Source organism: Dreissena polymorpha, chromosome 4 (assembly GCF_020536995.1).
Source record: "Dreissena polymorpha isolate Duluth1 chromosome 4, UMN_Dpol_1.0, whole genome shotgun sequence".
Lineage (NCBI taxonomy): Eukaryota > Metazoa > Mollusca > Bivalvia > Myida > Dreissenidae > Dreissena > Dreissena polymorpha.
In genome coordinates this window covers 57,161,564-57,182,185 of record NC_068358.1, presented here as the reverse complement: position 1 = coordinate 57,182,185, position 20,622 = coordinate 57,161,564, and the positions used below count along the sequence as shown (strand labels likewise).

General features: G+C 37.5%; 1 protein-coding gene across 1 annotated transcript; it reads left to right on the top strand.

The window, feature by feature from the left end:
- The first annotated feature begins 6,405 nt into the window (after positions 1–6,405).
- On the top strand, positions 6,406–18,417 carry LOC127878927 (carbohydrate sulfotransferase 1-like). Its single transcript, XM_052425493.1, has 3 exons — positions 6,406–6,714; positions 14,675–14,912; positions 17,276–18,417. Exons 1-3 carry the CDS (start codon positions 6,561–6,563, stop codon positions 18,165–18,167), a joined length of 1,284 nt encoding a protein of 427 aa, XP_052281453.1. The 5' UTR covers positions 6,406–6,560; the 3' UTR covers positions 18,168–18,417.
- Positions 18,418–20,622: the final 2,205 nt, after the last annotated feature.

The window sequence follows — 20,622 nt, the reverse complement described above, 5'->3', positions numbered from 1 at the left end:
TGAGAACATGTAATGTACGCGAAAATGTATGTGCGCAATATTTACTGATTAACGGCATATGCTTTTGTGATGTAGCTACTGCGATAGCATTATCACAGTCCAACGTCCATTGTACGATAACAATGACGAGGTCATCAGGCACAGTGGCAGGATTTTAAATTATGAGGGGTGGCCCATTTAACTATAACCAACCGTTCAAAACAAAACTCTTTACAAACTAGCATTCACTTGACACAAACTCATATGATATTGCACGTTTAAGTATTCACAAATACAGTTAACTACAATGTTTTCAATCCCATACATATGAAATGATTTTATTTTTTTCGAAAATATCAAAACAATCGAGGTGGGTTGGGGAAATTGGGGGATACGCCGTTAGGAAAAGGCGTACGCCATTTCAGGGATTGTGCGCATTTCCCTTACATGCTTTCTTTGCCTACATAACAAACAAACACAACTCTGTTTTTTTGGTACTAGCCGCTGGGACTCACATACCGGCTACTAGCCGCTGGGACTCACATACCGGCTACTAGCCGCTGAGACTCACATACCGGCTACTAGCCGCTGGGACTCACATACCGGCTACTAGCCGCTGGGACTCACATACCGGCTACTAGCCGCTGGGACTCGCATACTGGCTACTAGACGATGAGACTCACATACCGGCTACTAGCCGCTGGGACTCACATACCGGCTACTAGCCGCTGGGACTCACACACTGGCTACTAGCCGCTGGGACTCACATACCGGCTAATAGCCGCTGGGACTCACATACCGGCTACTAGCCGCTGGTACTCACATACCGGCTACTAGCCGCTGGGACTCACATACCGGCTACTAGCCGCTGGGACTCACATACCGGCTACTAGCCGCTGGGACTCACAAACTTGCTACTAGCCGCTGGGACTCACTTACCGGCTACTAGCCGCTGGGACTCACATACCGGCTACTAGCCGCTGGGACTCATATACTTGCTACTAGCCGCTGGGACTCACATACCGGCTACTAACCGCTGGGACTCGCATACTGGCTTCTAGCCGCTGGGATTCGCATATCGGCTACTAGCCGCTGGGACTCACAAACCAGCTACTAGCCGCTGGGATTCACAAACCGGCTACTAGCCACTGGGACTCGAATACCGGCTACTAGCCGCTGGGACTCGCATACTGGCTACTAGCCGCTGGGACTCGCATATCGGCTACTAGCCGCTGGGACTCACATACCGGCTACTAGCCGCTGGGACTCACATACCGGCTAATAGCCGCTGGGACTCACATACCGGCTACTAGCCTCTGGGACTCACATACCGGCTACTAGCCGCTGGGACTCACATACCGGCTACTAGCCGCTGGGACTCACATACCGGCTACTAGCCGCTGGGACTCACATACCGGCTACTAGCCGCTGGGACTCACATACCGGCTACTAGCCGCTGGGACTCACATACCGGCTACTAGCCGCTGGGACTCGCATACTGGCTACTAGCCGCTGGGACTCACTTACTGGCTACTAGCCGCTGGGACTCACTTACCGGCTACTAGCCGCTGGGACTCACATACCGGCTACTAGCCGCTGGGACTCGCACACTGGCTACTAGCCGCTGGGACTCACATACCGGCTACTAGCCGCTGGGACTCGCATACCGGCTACTAGCCGCTGGGACTCACATACCGGCTACTAGCCGATGGGACTGACATACCGGCTACTAGCCGCAGGGACTCACATACCGGCTACTAGCCGCTGGGACTTGCATACCGGCTACTAGCCGCTGGGACTCGCATACTGGCTTCTAGCCGCTGGGACTCACATACCGGCTACTAGCCGCTGGGACTCGCATACCGGCTACTAGCCCCTGGGACTCACATACCGGCTACTAGCCGCTGGGACTCACATACCGGCTAATAGCCGCTGGGACTCACATACCGGCTACTAGCCGCTGGGACTCACACACCGGCTACTAGATGATGGGTCTCACTTACCGGCTACTAGCCGCTGGGACTCGCATACCGGCTACTAGCCGCTGGGACTCACATACTGGCTACTAGCCGCTGGGACTCACATACCGGCTACTAGCCGCTGGGACTCGCATACCGGCTACTAGCCGCTGGGACTCACATACCGGCTACTAGCCGCTGGGACTCACTTACCGGCTACTAGCCGATGGGACTCACATACCGGCTACTAGCCGCTGGGACTCGCATACCGGCTACTAGCCGCTGGGACTCGCATACCGGCAACTAGCCGCTGGGACTCACATACCGGCTACTAGCCGATGGGACTCACATACCGGCTACTAGCCGCTGGGACTCACATACCGGCTACTAGCCGCTGGGATTTGCATACCGGCTACTAGCCGCTGGGACTCGCATACTGGCTACTAGCCGCTGGGACTCACATACCGGCTACTAGCCGCTGGGACTCACACACCGGCTACTAGCCGATGGGACTCACTTACTGGCTACTAGCCGCTGGAACTCACTTACCGGCTACTAGCCGCTGGGACTCACATACTGGCTACTAGCCGCTGGGACTCGCATACTGGCTACTAGCCGCTGGGACTCGCATACCGGCTACTAGCCGCTGGGACTCACATACCGGCTAATAGCCGCTGGGACTCACACACCGGCTACTAGCCGATGGGACTCACTTACCGGCTACTAGCCGCTGGGACTCACTGACCGGCTACTAGCCGCTGGGACTCACATACTGGCTACTAGCCGCTGGGACTCACATACCGGCTACTAGCCGCTGGGACTCACATACCGGCTACTAGCCGCTGGGACTCACATACCGGCTAATAGCCGCTGGGACTCACATACCGGCTACTAGCCGCTGGGACTCACACACCGGCTACTAGCCGCTGGGACTCACCTACCGGCTACTAGCCGCTGGGACTCACATACCGGCTACTAGCCGCTGGGACTCACATACCGGCTACTAGCCGCTGGGACTCACATACCGGCTACTAGCCGCTGGGACTCACATACCGGCTACTAGCCGCTGGGACTCACTTACCGGCTGTCCGTTTATTATTAAATTCAACATCCTAACAGCAATCATAAAATATACATCAAATAATAGCACGCATGATAATACAATCTTTCCTCAGTCATCATACAGTATCATGCTATGTCAATTTAGTTCGATACATGTATCAACTATTTAATTTAATATATCATTTCCATAATATGAAATAATTCACACATTTCTATAAAAATAACGTGTACCCTATGCGAGTTCCGAGGGCCGAATGACAAAAACTGACCACTGTTCACTCATGCACGCATATCCTCGTGTTTCTACAGCGCTCGCCTAGTGGCATATTCATACTGAAGGGAAAGTAATTTTCGTCTCTGTCAATAAATTTCAAACGCCGAAATTTTTTTAAATCCTCGGATCAGAAATGAACCAGTATGTATCAGACCGCTTCTGTGTCCCTATATTTTTCACAGTGTACCGGTTCATATCTGTTATTATTAATATGATAATTACGTCCATATGCACGCGGACTATTTCAAGCGTTATAGGATGAAATCATATAAAGATTCTATTATCAATAAAAAATAGTCGTGCATATATTTTGTTTTAAGATAAATAAATTCGTGATAATTAGTAAATAATTGCGTTATATATATCTATACGTTTATTTATTTTTATTTTTTGATATGGCCCTTTCATTTAAATAAAATCTCTTGAATAAATTAACTAATTCGTCATAAATACTGGGGTTATTGTTGAAACGTGCTGAAACGGCTGATATTCTCTCAATATTGTGTATTTATGGTCACTGTGTCAATAAATGTGTTTGAACACTACGCACGAAGCGATACTCGATATTTTGCGCGATACACGAAGCGACACGCGATATTTGTACTGTTCAACTATCGCTGTAATAATAGGCATTTTACGCATGATCATCGTTTTATTTAAAAAAGTAAGGCCGAGGAGCAGCTGGCGGAGGAGCAGGCTGATATCAGAGCTGGCCGGAGAACAGTGGAACAGATCATCAAGTGCAGGGTCATCATTGAGAAACACATGCAACACCAACGTGAGCTCTTTCTTCTCTCATAGACTTGAAGAGAGCATTCGACCGCGTGTGACATGATGGTCTATGGTAGACTCTGAGTGGGTTTAACATCGACTTATGCCTCAGTCACAAATAATCTGGTCGCCGGCCGATGTCTCCGATCTCCAGGCATCGGAAAGACTGGACACGTCGGAGCTGTCCGCCATCCGATGAGTGACAAAGTTTAAAACCTCAGTCACTAATAGACAACAATCAGCGTCGATCAGCGACCGACGTTTTTTTTCCGCTCATCGGGCTGGCGCGGTCCGATAATCGCACGCATATCGGGTCATTTTTTAGTCCGGATTGATTTTTTTTATATCACAGTTTGCTTTACCCGACATCGGGCCCGGGGGGACTCGAGTTGAGATCGAAAAAAGAGCGTACGATCAACGAACGGTTATCGCCCAGCGTGCGCCCGACACCGGATTCATTGTACGTGTATCATAACGAGCATCGTCAGGCGTCCGTCGGGCATCGTTCGGAGGCCCTCCGGCAATCAGACGGTCGCCGTCCGATGTATATGCCTCTGGGAAATACATTTACTTTTGCCGATACACGTTCAATGAATCCGATGTCGGGCGATCGCCGGGCGATACCCGTGCGTTGATCGTCCGATCTTGTTTCGATCTCAACTCGATTCCTTCCCGGGCCCGACGTCTGGTAAATTTTTAAGTGAGACTTATAATTAATCCGGACGCCGCCCGATGCTACAAATTGGCCCGGTTTCCGATCGATAATCGGCCGGTCGCCAGCCCGATGAGCGGAAAAATACGTCGGCCGCTGATCGGGTGGTGATCGGTGTCTATTTGTGACTGAGGTATTAGGGCTGGTAAAATAACTATACGGAAACACCAGTAGCGCAGTCTTTCCCAATGGACAGATGGAAGATTTCTCCATGATATCAATAGGCGTCAGTCTGAGATGCCAGCTCTACTCCGTCATGTTGAACATTTTTTTCTTGAGATATTAATGCAGGAAACTCTCGATGTCCAAAATACCCCCTTTTCCTTGGGTGGGAGTCCCATATTTAGCTAAAAATGAGTGTTTTGTGAACGACGAAATTTTTTTACAATTAAAATAATTTCAGGAAGTTCAATAGACCTAAATGTCTGCATTTTGACACCATAAAGTCCTGACAAAAGAGTCAACATCATTCAATCATAATGACCCAGTTCTGATTTTAATAGACATCACGCCTGTGTATTTTAAACACCGTCTTGATTGAAGGGGATCCCTTAGACATCGTTGATCTTATCTCAACTTCTTTCATTTTGCTGAAATAAATCATTAGGAAAAGCACAATAAGCGCTATACACATATTAGCATATTTATCTTTTGTATGCTATTGACACAGTATTGGTTTAACTGCTTCGACCGTTTAAGTTAATAAAATTATTCTGACGATTAAGTTAAGTGGAGCTAACAAACCTTACATTATTCTTTGGTCTAATTGTCATGTTTCAAACCGATATACAAGACAAAATCTTTCAACAGCTCAAAAATAAAATTGTCGTCTCCCGGTGAATTCGTTTGCGTCAATTGGTTCCTATTATATATTCACATGCTTTTGTTATATCAATAGGATAATTCAGAATACTTTGGATTGGGCTATCGCCATTTCAACTGGCTTTATCAATTAATGAAATATATTCTGTCGTGTAGAACTTTTTGTATAAATATCGTGTTCGGCAATTGAATACCGTTAAATTGCTTTCATGATATGTTTTTTACAGTAAAAGAAAAAAAGTTAATAGTGTTAATTGAACAAGGGAAAATGTGAATAGTATTTTACCTGGACTCTTTTTCCCCAACCATATCTTTATACTGAAATTGATGGAACGTCTAAAATTATATCGTTAAAAATGCTTTACAATTGAATATAACTCTGTCTAGGCCTCCGCTTATTGTATTTTAATTAAAAAAGAACATTATTTTAATAAATACAAAATAAGGGAAATACGTAATTACTTAATATGAATACCCGCACTTAATCTGCTATTTCGTTTAAAGTGGAGAAAAAAATAAATGAGACCGTATACAGGCAGGGTTGTCTTACGATTATCATATTAATGTGAAACGCAGAATTTAATGCATAGTGAACGACGCTCGTCTTCACTAGGATATACAGCAAAAAGCTGCAAGATGGCTGAAAATAAAAATAAAATGTCAAAAACATAAACGTGTTAAGTAATTTGGTGTTATCTTGCAATCTTAAACAATAAACTTACCAATATATTTATAGAATTTTACAAAACCTACTGTCACGCGGTTAGTGTCAACTTACACCGGTACGAGTACAATAAAGACAATAAATAGATCTTTACAACGCCCAAATGCTGTTCCGCGGTCCGCATTTACCTATAACAGGGACCCTACGATAAAAATACGGTTTAAAACAATAAATTAATGTCATGCAAAAAGTGCGTGAAGGAGGCAATAAATCTCTATCCGTGAATTACATGACTATTTCGTCAATATAATACGTGTAATGCGGATACGGTCGTTCACTGCAAATCGCTGTCGATTCGTAGCGATGAAGAACTCACAGAAAACTGCGTGTTTCATTCTAGTGATCGTTTGGATATTAATCTTCTGTAAAATTGGACTTAATAAAACTTCATCTAGAAACTTTGTTTCTCAAGGTAAAGTATTATTGTATTCTTTAATTACTTCAGAAATTTTTGTCACTTATTTGGACGCATAAAGACAGTAAAACAAACATCAGTATTAAAAAAAACACATTAGAAATGTAATGTTTTCATATAGAAAACGATGACCGTGTATTCATTTCACAAACAACAAACAACTTATACTCATAAGTTTTCTTCTGTTTTGCTACAATGCCCTATAGTCGATTAACACCTGGTAAACATTTTGTTAAACATTTTAATCAAAGTTTTAAAGTTTGAGTTAACTTTACATTTAAACGGAAGTTGATAAAAAAAACCACATTGAACCTTCTTGTCTGAAATTTGATATAAAAATCACAACGACTTATAAAAGGTTTTGTTAAGGTTTGTTAATGATTGAAGTACTAGTATACTAATAAAAGATCTTCTGCATAACGTGATGTGATCAAATGCAGATAAAATATATTTTGGTAACTTGATATTTATCATGTGGTCGATTTGATTAAAGATCGTCCAAACGTTACACAATTCAAATCAACGCAAAACATAACTTAGCGTATCAAAGAGCTATCAATATTTTTTTGTATTTATCAATACGCTCGACGAATTCTTAAAATATGTTATACATATCTTTTTAAAAGACATAAGTTGTTGATGTTAGTTTGAGTTGGTAAAATGTAATCATTGATTTCCTCAAAAATGATAATGTTTTTAAAACTATGTTAGCAATCTTGAGGAATGCTGAAGAATTTAAAAGAACACAACAACGATGTTATCTGTATCTATTAACACACAGCTTTATTTGCAAACTATGTATGTATAAATATAGTACCGTTTAGCCCACAGTCTATTGAAATTTTTATCGACAAAATGTAACATAATTGTACTTTATCAGGCCGTAATTTTCTCAAAGCAATTCAACATAAGAGTCAATTGCAAAAGAATCATGTTTGAGTATTGAATACGGTGGCAAGTATCGGTCTTCAATAAAAACATGAACGTATTTGGCACGCTTAAGAATCAGTGCGGAAGATAAACTAGTCTACTAATGTAAATGTAAGCTCTGTTTTGAAACAAATGCAACCTGTTACCATATTGTGAGAGAACGTAACATCGCTAACACAAATAGTCGGTGACTCACTTGTGTTTTTTAAATAAAAATAAGAACCTCATAATATACAAAAATAAAAAGGAAAAACAAATGTTTGCCTTGTTTGGTAATCACAATTATAGACAGTGAGTGTCCGTTCTAGCGTATACATCTCAAATATACTTAGTAGCGTTTTGCAGCGCATATATTTCTATAAACGTACTCTACCTGTCGACGGATTTAGAACGTTTTCAAATAATGACATATGTTTAATGTAATATACAACATGATCAAGTTGCTATAATATGCATGTTTATCTGCATGCTTCATTGTCGGAAAATAATGTAAGTCGAATTCATAAATGTGAGGAGGATACGAAGGCAATATATTTGAGTCTCTCGGACTGGGAGAGGCAAAGATCGTGTACGCAATTATAAACGTACCGGTAATCGTTTTATATAACATAGCAATTATGACGTACTTTGGCACCATAATCAATCATATGTATCATACGTATAACGTTCATTTTAATAGCAATGTATAATTATCATTAACTAAACGATCACTAATTAGATATCAGACATATATCACAGATTTGTTAAGACATATGTTAACACGCATATTTTGTTGGAACCTCTATGAATACTGATGTTTTTTATAAATGAAAGCATGGCTAAATTCCACAACAGCATGATTATGTTTACCATTCTTATAAATGAAAGCATGGCTAAATTCCACAACCGCATAATTATGTTGACCATTCTTTTTCTGACAAGCCCAACTGTTAACGTTGATTGTAGAACGTGGCAATCGCTTTTTGAAATGAGACATTTCTTAGGTGCACACACGTATATTTGTTTTTGCTGTCCTATACTCTGGTTTCTTGATAGACGCATTACACAATACCAGACAGAAATAAACGCAATATGAAGACATTGTTTACGCATAAATAATCGATACAGTGAAATATTATATTCTATATATGTACAGTAAAACATTATATTATTCACAAGACCCTGAAGAAACACGCGCAATCGTGAGACATTGTTCACGGGAAATAATAGATACCAATTATTTATAAAAGGCAGTACATACCGTCAACCAGTTGCATGCCACATTTAGGAATGATACATGTAATGTAAAATGTTGTTCAATATAGATATAAGTATATGCATAGAAAGAATAATCTGATAGTCATTTTCGTTTTTTTTATTATAAACAATTGCAAGGCATTACTATAATTATAATCATTTGTAGGAATTACTTGTATAAAAAAGGGAGAGAGGCACATTTGTAGCGTAATTTTCAGAAGTCCATTAAAACCACAAGTTCCGGTTCAGGTCTTGTGAATTTACGCTACAGTCTATAAAAATGGTAAGCCGTAAAAATGCGCGTCCTATTTGCTTCATTTTGCTATTGTTTGTTAAATATGGAGATGTTTGACAACATGTTATTGAAAAGAACCGGAGGCGACTGAGACTGTTTCAGTACGTTGCCCCAAGTGATGCACTCATAACAAACACTTATAATTGTGCCTCGCTCTGTGAAAAGGGGATTTAATTCATGTGCGTAAAGTGTCGTCCCAGATTAGCCTGTGTAGTCCGCACAGGTTAATCAGGGACGACACTTTCCGCCAAACTGGATTTTCGCAAAGAAGAGACTTTCTGTAAACGAAAAATACTATAATACTATATGTGCGGACTGCACAGGCTAATCTGGGACAACACTTTACGCACATTCATTTGACTCCCTTTTCACAGAACACGGCCCATATATTAAGTGACATAGTGGATTTAGATATGCCTTACACCAAAGGATGCATTTCTAAAATAAGATACAATATGTACAGTTATTTTTAAAATATGTCAGCTGATCTGCAGACATTTTTTTCAAAAGTTACACGGAATGACCTTACCCCTTCCGTAACTCCTATAATTATATATGCGTTCGGTATTTAAACAAACATCAAATTGGTAAGTAATTATATTTTCCGGTAGCAATATTTCAATATGCAAATTAATATTTGTCACTTATTAAAATACATTTAAACTAGCATTAAAGGGACTGTCAACCACGAATGACGAAAAAAAGTAGTTCTAAAATACCGTATTTTTTCTACAATTGTTAGTTTATATTGATTAAAATATTACGACAAGTATATTACATTGCTTGAAAAAAGTTCATATTTTCAGTATATTCGGTAATAAAATTTCGCGATGTGAAATCGAAAGTACATCGCGAAAATAGGTCACATAAAGATATACACACTATAAATAACGCAAGTAGATTGATCATTGTATATATAAAATATATACAATTCACTACGCATACACAAATTGCATTCCTGTGTTTACCACTTGACAATTATGATCAATCTACTGGCGTTATTGATAGTGAACTGGTAGTTACCTTGTAGACATACCCAGTAAAATTTAGTACCAAATATACTGAAAATATGAAAACTCAACAACTTTGTTCAAGTAATGTAATATACCAGTCGTGATATTTTAATCAATATAAACTAATAAATAGTTCCGTATATATAGTACGTTGTGCATATGCGATTTTTACCCTCATACGTTTAACATAACACAAGTTATACCGGTTTTTTCCACTTAAGATTACGGAATGTAAATAAAGACTTTATTAGCAATTAATACCTTCGAAGCTATTAGATCCAAAAGTGTTCTATTTGATATGAAACATCGTATAGTTGGCCGTCGACTTTGTTTACTTTTATCATGACTTTAGTGTCAGAACTGGTCACATCCATTAAGTCAAATATTTTACATAGACGTATACATATACCACAATAACTTATACAATAGTTTTCTCCCGGACATATGCCCTATACTAACGATATTTTAGCATAGCTTTCTTGGACATACGCCATGCCAAATATTGACCCTCCCAACATTTAATAAATCATGGCTTTATGTTTTCACGTTTTGACGTAAGGCACCATTAATTAACTGTTTATAATAATTCAACCAATGGTCCCGAAAACTATCCACAATTAATTGTTAAAACTATTAAGTACATGTGTCATTGGTGGCAAACTAGGTGGCAAACATTGATGGGAGGGCATACATCAGTCATTCGCAAGTAAAACCAACATAACTTAGCATATGTTATGATGCACAAAGATAAATTTTATGTATTGAAGCATGTTGAGGGTCTAAGAGAAAAGTACAGATCGACAGAACACTTTTGTCTCTATTATTCTCGAGCGTTTTACTGCCAAAATATTAGAATATATTGCTGTTGCTAGCACAGCTTAGTGTTGTAATGTGTATATTCATGCGCACACTTCAGTATGTGGTGTATTAAATCTAGTGCAATCATGTATTTACTACATTGTCAGATACATGTATAAAAGTACATAACATCAGTGCTTAAGATATTAATAAGAATAAGAAACAAAACTGTCGCATATTTTTTAAACAAAGGTAATGCATTAACTTTGTTAAACTTCCTAAATTGGGAATGACATTGTCAAAAATGTAAAAAAAATATGCAGCGACACATTACATAGACGATATTATTTCTTTATCACAGTCAATTCCCTAATGTTGTGCTTTTGCTTTCAAAGTATGAAAGTCATATCACGGGGATAATTTACTGACGCACGCATTTCCTGGTCCAGCTTTGCACATTGACTTTTCAGAAATTAAAGCACACCATAATGCCTGAGATTGTATTGTACTGAAAATAGTTTTAAACAAATTGGCTTGTAATCAGCTTACACAACGGTATGCTTTAAGATCCCCATGAGCAATATGTGCTCGTGTGAGCTTAAATAGAACAATTATGCCGGATTTAATTAATATCATTTAAGAGTTTAAAATATATCTTACAATCAATTTAAACCGGTTTCTAATATAAATGTCATGCGAATTTAATGGATGATAAAAAATATAAATATTTAGCCCAAATATGACATATATCATTATTATGCAAAATACTCAAAGTATTACAACGAAAATTTACATATAGATGTTTTTTTTCAATATGAAAACTTTTTTTTTCAATCATACTTTTTACATCAATCTTGAGCAATTTAGCAATCAGATCTCTTTGAATTATATTTAAGGCAATTTATCTTGCAGATGGAAATACTATTGTTCAGTTTGTTCTTGTTAAATTATATGTTTTATCTTTTTGTTACATTTTGCTGCAAAGCATGGTGTTTGTGCACATGTTTTTATGTACGGAGTTCGTGGTCTGTGTTCTCTTCTTCCTGGTTCTTTGTTTAAATTCCTGTTCAAAAGATTTATGTCATTTCGTAAGGCATTTACGTGATTTGTTTACGTTTCGTTTATATATATGCCAATGATAATTTACCATATGCTACTTAATAGAGAATGATTTATTATGGACTGTCATCCACCGATACAATTTAGTGTAATCAGTTAAAATTGCTGAACCAGAGCTCCAGATAATTCTTAAGATAAAGAGTATTTCACTCGTGACGATTTTAGCTGATGAGTAAAATACAAATAAAAGACTTTTGCGAGAGTATTTAAAATACTCCCGCAAAAGTTTTTGATTTTGTATTTTATAAAAAAATTAGATACATGAACATGCAGAAAACACGTATTAATAATAAAGAACATCTTCTCTTGTAAACATAAACATGCATTTTAAAATGGCTGATCAAATAATCCGAATTGGGGCACTGTTGGTCCAACTGATAATTGCACAAATGCATATGCATATTTTATGATGATTTTTTTCACTCATCAAAAGTATAATTCATGCGTATTTGAAAATTTTCCATTAGTATTTTACGCAAATACGTATCTTATCTGGACCTCTGGCGCTGAACTAAGCATTATTTCTTTTATCTGTCGGGTTTAAATGATAGTAGAAAATGAATTACATAAAAACGCTTAACGCCGATATCTTTGTTTACAAGACGTTCATTGTACTAGTATTGGGTACAATGGATACATGGGCAGTACTATGTATATAATATGTGGAGACTTAAATTTAGTACTTGACCAAATGTAAGATTATGTTAACTACAAAAAAATTAACAGTAATAGGAAAGACAGAGACTTGTTATTGGGGGAAATACTAAAAAGAGATTTTAAGGACACTTTTAGAAATCTAAATGGTGAGAAAAAGGATTCATTTGGAGACACACTAACCAATTGCAAAAGGGTAGTCTTGACTTATTTCTAATTACAAACAATATGATTGAATATTTACATAAATTTAGTAAATTCTCAAATTCAAACAAGCTATAGATCAGATCATTCTATTATTGACATGGTTTCAAGTTTTGAAAAAATATATACATGGTAAAGGTTTATGGGAATTCAATTACTCGTTGCTATCTGATATAGAATTGTTTAAAGTAATTAAAGAAATTAGATCAAATCTGCAAACAATTAATTATTTGTGTGTTCGTCAGTGGTAGTCCAAAATCCGATGTCGTAAAGCGCGCAACGGAATACGAAACAATATTCTCTTTGAACAAAACCTACCTAAACATGCCTTTTTGAGTTGGAGTTTCGATATTAAAGAGGCCATTGTACAGAATATTGACATTGATGAGGAAAAAGTTAAATATTAAAAAGTAGCCGACAACGACCGATTAAGCATAAGAATTTCCGGGTACGTTTCAGTACATTTTTCGTACCTAGGGTACACTTCAGTATACTTAAGAGTACCCGTGGTACATTTAAGTAGCCCTCGAGCCGACAATGACAAATCGAGCGTTATTTACCCAATTACGCAATTGATATGGTCTATTGCCCTAATGCATTTACCTGCTAGGTTTATTTACGCTCATTGGGGTATTGTCGACCTGAAATGGCTTGAAGTCACCCTGGGGTGACTAGAAGCCGATTCATGTCACCCTGGGGTGACTTCAAGCCGATTCTTGTCACCCGGTCGGCTTGAAGTCACCCTAGAGTGACATGAATCGGCTTGAAGTCACCCTGGGGTGACAAGAATCGGCTTCTAGTCACCCCCGGGTGACTTCAAGCCATTTCAGGTCGACAATGACCCAATGCGCTATACTCATCTGGTCATTGGCGACCTGAAATGGCTTGAAGTCACCCGGGGGTGACAAGAAGCCGATTCATTTCACCCTGGGGTGATTTCAAGCCGATTCTAGTCACCCGGTCGGCTTGAAGTCACCCTAGGGTGACATGAATCGGCTTATAGTCACCCCCGGATGACTTCAAGCCATTTCAGGTCGACAATGACCCAATGAGCTTTATTAACATAGTCCGGTCATAAAAACGCATGGTGGAAGTCCCACCAGATAGGCGAAAACATGGAAGAAATTCTATAAAATAACGCTGTAAAATGCACTTTCAGAAAATTTAAAGTACCGGTTATAAATAACTGACCAAAACCCGTATTTCCGAACATTTTGAGTCCCGAAAAATAATTATCTTGGACAAAGAGGGTATGCCAGAACATTTAGAGTGGCCATAATCTTAAAGTTATTACGATACCTTTATATTTGAAAATTACATTAATAAATTTAGTTAACACTAAACTATAGGCAATAATGAAAGCAGTCTTGTATTCATTCGAAATAACAATGTTCATATTTTAAAGGTGTTGATTTTCAACGATATTATTTATAATTATGATAATATTATTATAGTTTTTCTTATTAAAGAATATTAAAAAGAGGCTTCTCATGATATTACCAGTTGCAATTAAAGATATTGTCAGGTGTCACCTCAGATCTACGTTAAACGTGCATTGACCGTTAAATGCTATTGACATCTACGCAATCAACAGCATAGCTGAAGAGGCATTATACATTAGATTTGTGCGCGTTGATACAACTGGAGCAACCTTGTTCTATGGACGCATTTTCACTTTCTCTTGTACACTTACACAATCTATTTACAGTGGTGATTACCACCACAGATCGCCCACAAACGACGCCCAAGACATCGAGCGATGCTCAAATAATTCTGGTGGTGGCCTATATGCGGACAGGCTCGACGCTGCTGGGTGAAATATTACACCAGATCCCAGGTTCCTTCTACCTGTTCGAGCCACTTCGTACCCTGGAGAACACTCGCGCCGATGCTATTGAAGCAAACCGGACGTCTTTCACGCTGGAATACTTGTTTAAAAAGCCTCAGTAAGTCATGTAATTGATGGAAAATCTTCCTCGAGTGATAACAAAAGAGGCTAGTATATAATATCAGTCATACAACAACAATGTCGTTTACATTCTATTCGAAAACTTACACTTTTACTTATCCAATTTAAGCAATTATCATGACACAATTATTGCTCGTTAAAACCCAAATTACATTCTTTTCGAAAACTTAAGAATAAAAGTGGAATGTAATTTTCATTCCTCTTAAAATTCAAATGTAGAAAAGATAAAACCTGAACATGCAATTAAGGTTAATACAGTTTAATGACGTTAATAAATTATTTTCATTTTGATTTTCACGGAACTTATATTCGCCTTTCAACTACCAATTATATGGATTACACTTTTACTTATACAATGTAAGCAATTATCATGACAGAATTATTTATCGTTAAAACCAAAATGAGGCAAGCCAAGTTCAGTTGAATAGGTGTCACATATCTCCACGCCGAGCTGTCGTTCAATGATCTCACATACAATCTCTGCCATCACAAGAAAATCCTACCAGATTTGGAAGGATTTTATTTTTTTGTTTAAGTATTATAATATGAAAAGTAGTACCATTTTCTTTAATATTTTGAAAATAGTGTATGAGTTTAGGTTCATAATAAACAGTTAAATGAATTAATTAATAATTTAATAACATACATTAAAAAAAGTAAAAATAACAACGGTAAAATTATTGTACCACGTGGCTCGGCTATCATCACGTGGTTGGCTATGAAGACTGGGATTTAATCCAACTATGCTGGTCCCAATGAAATCTCTGCGCGGAGGTTAAGGTGTTACTACTAGCTGCAAATATATAGCGCACATTTACGATTATTATCTATGTATAATCACGAACATTAATTTTGGAATATTACGATTAGCTTAACATTAAAATGATATTTGTCATTGTATAAGTAAAGTGTCGCTAAAAAGAAAACCATACAATTAAGCAAAGAGGTCTTTCAGTAAAACTGACAGTCGAAGCATTCCTGCATAACCTTTTCTAATAAATTGTTAGATCATAATCGTGAATATACACATGACAACTAGGTTACCAAAATGTGTATTGTTTGTTGCTTATTAAAGGATGGCACCTTGCGCTAACGTAATAAACAATATATACTATTGCTGTTGATAAGAAAATAAGGTTACGAATTGTACGTGCGTTTGTACCGGGATAGAAGTACTGTAAGATAGATCTCTGGGGAGTTCTTAAAGGAGTTTCAATACATTAAATGGTATTCGACCATTGTGCTTGCCGAAACGGGTTGTGGAATCACGTTTTAATCAATGTGTTATTTTTCTTTTTAAATTGCTTTTGTGTATATCATAGGGAAGTAAATTTCAAGTCTTTTAATATGACTTTGTAGCGCAAATAATTGTTCCAAAATTGTTTTCTCAGTGATGTATTGAACGATGTATTGTATAAGCAAGTTAATTGAGGGTTACCAATTTACGAAAAGAATGAAGAAAATTATAAAAAAAACAAACATTTTATTCAAATATATATTTTCTCAAACAATGTGATAATGAATATGATAATGGTTGTAGAAGATAGTAATATTGTCATTATATCATTCAGGAATGAGATAAAATTAAAGGGACTGCCTTTGTATCACGCACAATATCTTTTTATAATAACCTAAGAATTTGAAACATATCTACATTTTTACACACTCCAAATGTTATTTCAAGTGTAAAACTTCAAAAGACTTTTGAAACATATTTCGTTATTTTATTAAACATTTTATCTATTAAAGGGATCTTTTCACGCTTTGGTAAATTGACAAAATTGAAAAAAGTTGTTTCAGATTCGCAAATTTTCGTTTTAGTTATGATATTTGTGAGGAAACAGTAATACTGAACATTTACCATGGTCTAATATAGCCATTATATGCATCTTTTGACGATTTTAAAACCTAAAAATTATAAAGCGTTGCAACGCGAAACGATTGAATAATTTGGAGAGTTCTGTTTTTGTCGTTAAATTTTGTGAAACTACGAAGATTGCTTATATAAGGTATAAAATACTTCAAGTATATGTACTCGGCGGAATAGCTCAGTAGGCTAAAACGTTTTTACTTCAGGACTCTGGCAGGACTCCAGGGGTCACTGGTTCGAAACCTGGTCCGGGCAATGTTCTTTTCCTTTTTTTAATTTTATTCTTGATTTTTTACTGGAGCTTTTACGATCCAATGTTTACATTTATCGATATAAAGCATTTAATGAATAAGTTAAAAAATGCCAAAATCTGTGAAAAGGCCCCTTTAAACATCGTACGGTCTCTATATGCAATTCCGATGCAATGGGAAAACTAACCAAAACATTTATCATATTGTTTTCCATTTCAGGCAGTTTAAAATATCATCGTACGACGGAGTTATTCACAGTGTGATGAAGTCCCTATTAACTTGCTCCCTGGACGAGTTGCCAAGTGATATTCTTACGGACCGCCATCATTCTGTGTTTATCGACTCACTGAATTATTTCGAAGACTGCAGCTCAAAACACATAGCAGATCTCAAAAGCATGCACACGATTCTGAACCAAACGCAGACGACGAACAGTACCAATACCATCACCAAACTACGATTGAACGACAATTTAAGGAAATGCCTGCTGCCTTACACAGCAAGCTGTAGAAATTCTTCTGCAGTTGTGATGAAATTCATTCGCCTAAGAATGAGGCATGCTATTCGTTTACTTTCAGATTTTCCCAAATTGAAAATCGTCCATCTGGTCAGGGACCCCAGAGGGATAATAGATTCACAGATGAGAACGGGCTTCTTGAAAAGCGGAACAGCTATTGCAGAAGAATGTCATGCTATAGCAAGCGATCTGGTGTTCACTAAATATTTGATGGAAAATAAGCCAAGTGCAATCAAATTAATCCAATACGAAGACTTCGCAGAAGAACCGTTGAAAATGTTAAAGGAGCTCAGACAGTTTACGGGTCTAAATTTTGGGGCTGATATTGAACAATTTATTTTCAATAAAACGTCAGCAGCGAAAGACAACGGTGAATACACAACGGGTAGAAAAAATTCCACTGAAACAGCTTACAAGTGGAGAACTCATTTAGATTTTCAGTTAGCCGTGGACATAGAAAAGGCGTGTGCCGTGTCAAACAGTGTTCTAGGGTATCTTCCATTTCACAGTAAAGAGAGCCTTAAAAACATCTTGGTTTCGCCACGAAGGCGTACCAATGTAACGCATTCACTGATCACAAACATTAATTTCTAGAATTGTCCACCATTACTCACCGCCAACGGAAGGTCATGCATTATTGCAAACGTAAACAAACATGCCATCAGCGGTGTTTTTATTATCGACAACTATTAATGTGGACAATTTACAGCACATGGCTTATACATACCTTGAATACCCGGCAGCTTGCTCACATTCTTTAACAGTGCAGTATAAGCATTTGTCAATAGGTTAAAACAATACACATATGTGACGAAAGGTTTGAATAATAAATTGAATTCAAGTTTTTATTTCTTATTCATATTTCAGGGCTTAAAAAGTTGAACTTGATGGAATTTCGAAGACACAAATACGAGTTGTTTTGCTCCGCATAATAAAGAAACTTTTTTAGACATTTTATTGACTGAAGCGTGATCAATGTAGACAAAACACGCTGTTTAATCACTGTTTTAAATAAATGCAACATGTTAATCATATTTTGAGAGACTGCAACATCGGTAAGGCACATAGTCGGTGACCCTATTGTGTATTTAAAATAACAATGAGAAACTCATTATAAAAAATGAAAATGAAAAACACGGATTTAAAACGCTTTCAAATAATGACATATGTTTATGTAATATACTACATGATTAAGTTGCTGTATGGAGAATGTTTATCTGCATGCTTCATTGTCGGAAAATTATTTAAGTCGATTTTATAGATGTGAGGAGGCATAGATGTGCAAACTATTCGAGTCTCTCGGACTCAGACAGGTATGCAAATATCGTGTACCCAAGTGTAATCGTTTTATATAACATAGTAATTATGACGTACTTTGGCACCATAATCAATCATTGGCTTCGCCCTGGAGGACGGCGACCAGTATGTAATGCATTTTTTTTCGCTCATGGGAGGAGACGTTATTTTACGGATCAACGTATATATTTTTGTTTTAAGAATATCTTGCATAGTGGTGATTTTTTGTGTAAATTAGTGTAAATAAGTACTGCATTTGTGCCTTTTACATTTATTACAACATTTATTGCCAATAATGCAAAGCTAATTGTTTTAATTAATAACTGATCCACAACTGATCACTGGGGAAAGATCACAGGGACTGGGCAAATACCCGAAACTTTCTGGTTTTGTATGAAAACAAATGATGTTTTGTATATAAAAAAAAATGTTTTGTGGTTTTTCTAATTTGCTTATTTAGTGGAGAATCAATGTAGTACGATATTTGACGACCTATCGCGCAAGCAAGTTTATTGGAAGGCGTAGTGGTACGAAAACATACAATGTAATAGTTTATTAATAGACATATAATAACGATCGCTATACACAACTTCACCAAATAGCAGTACATAAGTGAATGTCAGCCGGAATAGCTCAGTTGGTTTAGCGTTAGACTGAAGTTGTTTACGCAACAGTCATCTAAAGGCCCACCCCCCGAATCAATCCCGGGTTCCGGCACGAACGGAACAATTCGGCGTCTGACAATTTTTTCAGTCAGGTTAATAAATATTATGAAGCTTTATTTTATGTAGACATTTTAAAATCCATTTTACTACAATTGGACATTTTTATTAAAATTAATGGATGCAACGTGGTGACAACGTTAATTAACATTTCTTACAACACTTAAATATCTTATAAAAAATATACGTGTTTTTATATTAACAAATAAATGCAAACAACACATCTATTATCCATTTATTTTATTGTTGTCTATCATAGGCCTATCCCTACCACATATAGAGCGCGAAGCGCGACACGTATTATTGATTGTAACAATGAGTTGCGATAAAGGAAGCAGCCGCTTATCGAGAAGGAGTTGTGTCCCAGCAACCCGTTTCCCTAGAGTCAAGCACTCCTCGGAGTTTTTTTTTTAAGAACCACATATAGAGCGCGAAGCGCGAAACGTATTACTATCCAGGTGGTATGGGTCCTTAAGCATTATCCGACCATTACGTCCATAGTTATCTTCCTTAGAAGTTGAGAAATTTTGAAATCCTTGTTCGAAGTCCAAAATGTTCATCCGATTGTTCCCAAACTTTCACAGGTTTTTTTTATCAATGAGGACCCAACCCAAACTTTATATGAGCACTATCGGACCATGAGTCCAGAATTACGTCTCTTTGAATTTAAAAATAAGAGTGAAAAACTGCTTGGTTAGGTGATTATGTCAACTTTTTTTCATCAGATTCTTTCCAAACTTACAGTGTCTTCATATCAATGAGCATTTTTACCTCATTTTAAATGAAAAAAATCGGGACAATAAGTCCAGATTTTTTTCTATTAAATTTGACAAAATAAACAATTTCTACTTGTTTAAAAGATTTCACAACTATCGTCTGAATCTTTCCAAACTTGTTAAGTGTTTTTATATCAGTATTACTCGAACCCTATTGAAAAAGATGAATATCGGAGCAATAAATCTATTATGATCTTTTACTGAATTTCAAAGTATTGTGAAATGCAGCTTCTTTATACAATTTACAGTTTTCAT

Coding starts and splice junctions, on each gene's coding strand:
- LOC127878927 (XM_052425493.1), top strand. CDS start 6,561: ATGCGGATACGGTCGTTCACTGCAAATCGCTGTCGATTCGTAGCGATG. Junction 6,715..14,674: donor TAGAAACTTTGTTTCTCAAG/GTAAAGTATTAT, acceptor ATCTATTTACAG/TGGTGATTACCACCACAGAT. Junction 14,913..17,275: donor TACTTGTTTAAAAAGCCTCA/GTAAGTCATGTA, acceptor TTTCCATTTCAG/GCAGTTTAAAATATCATCGT.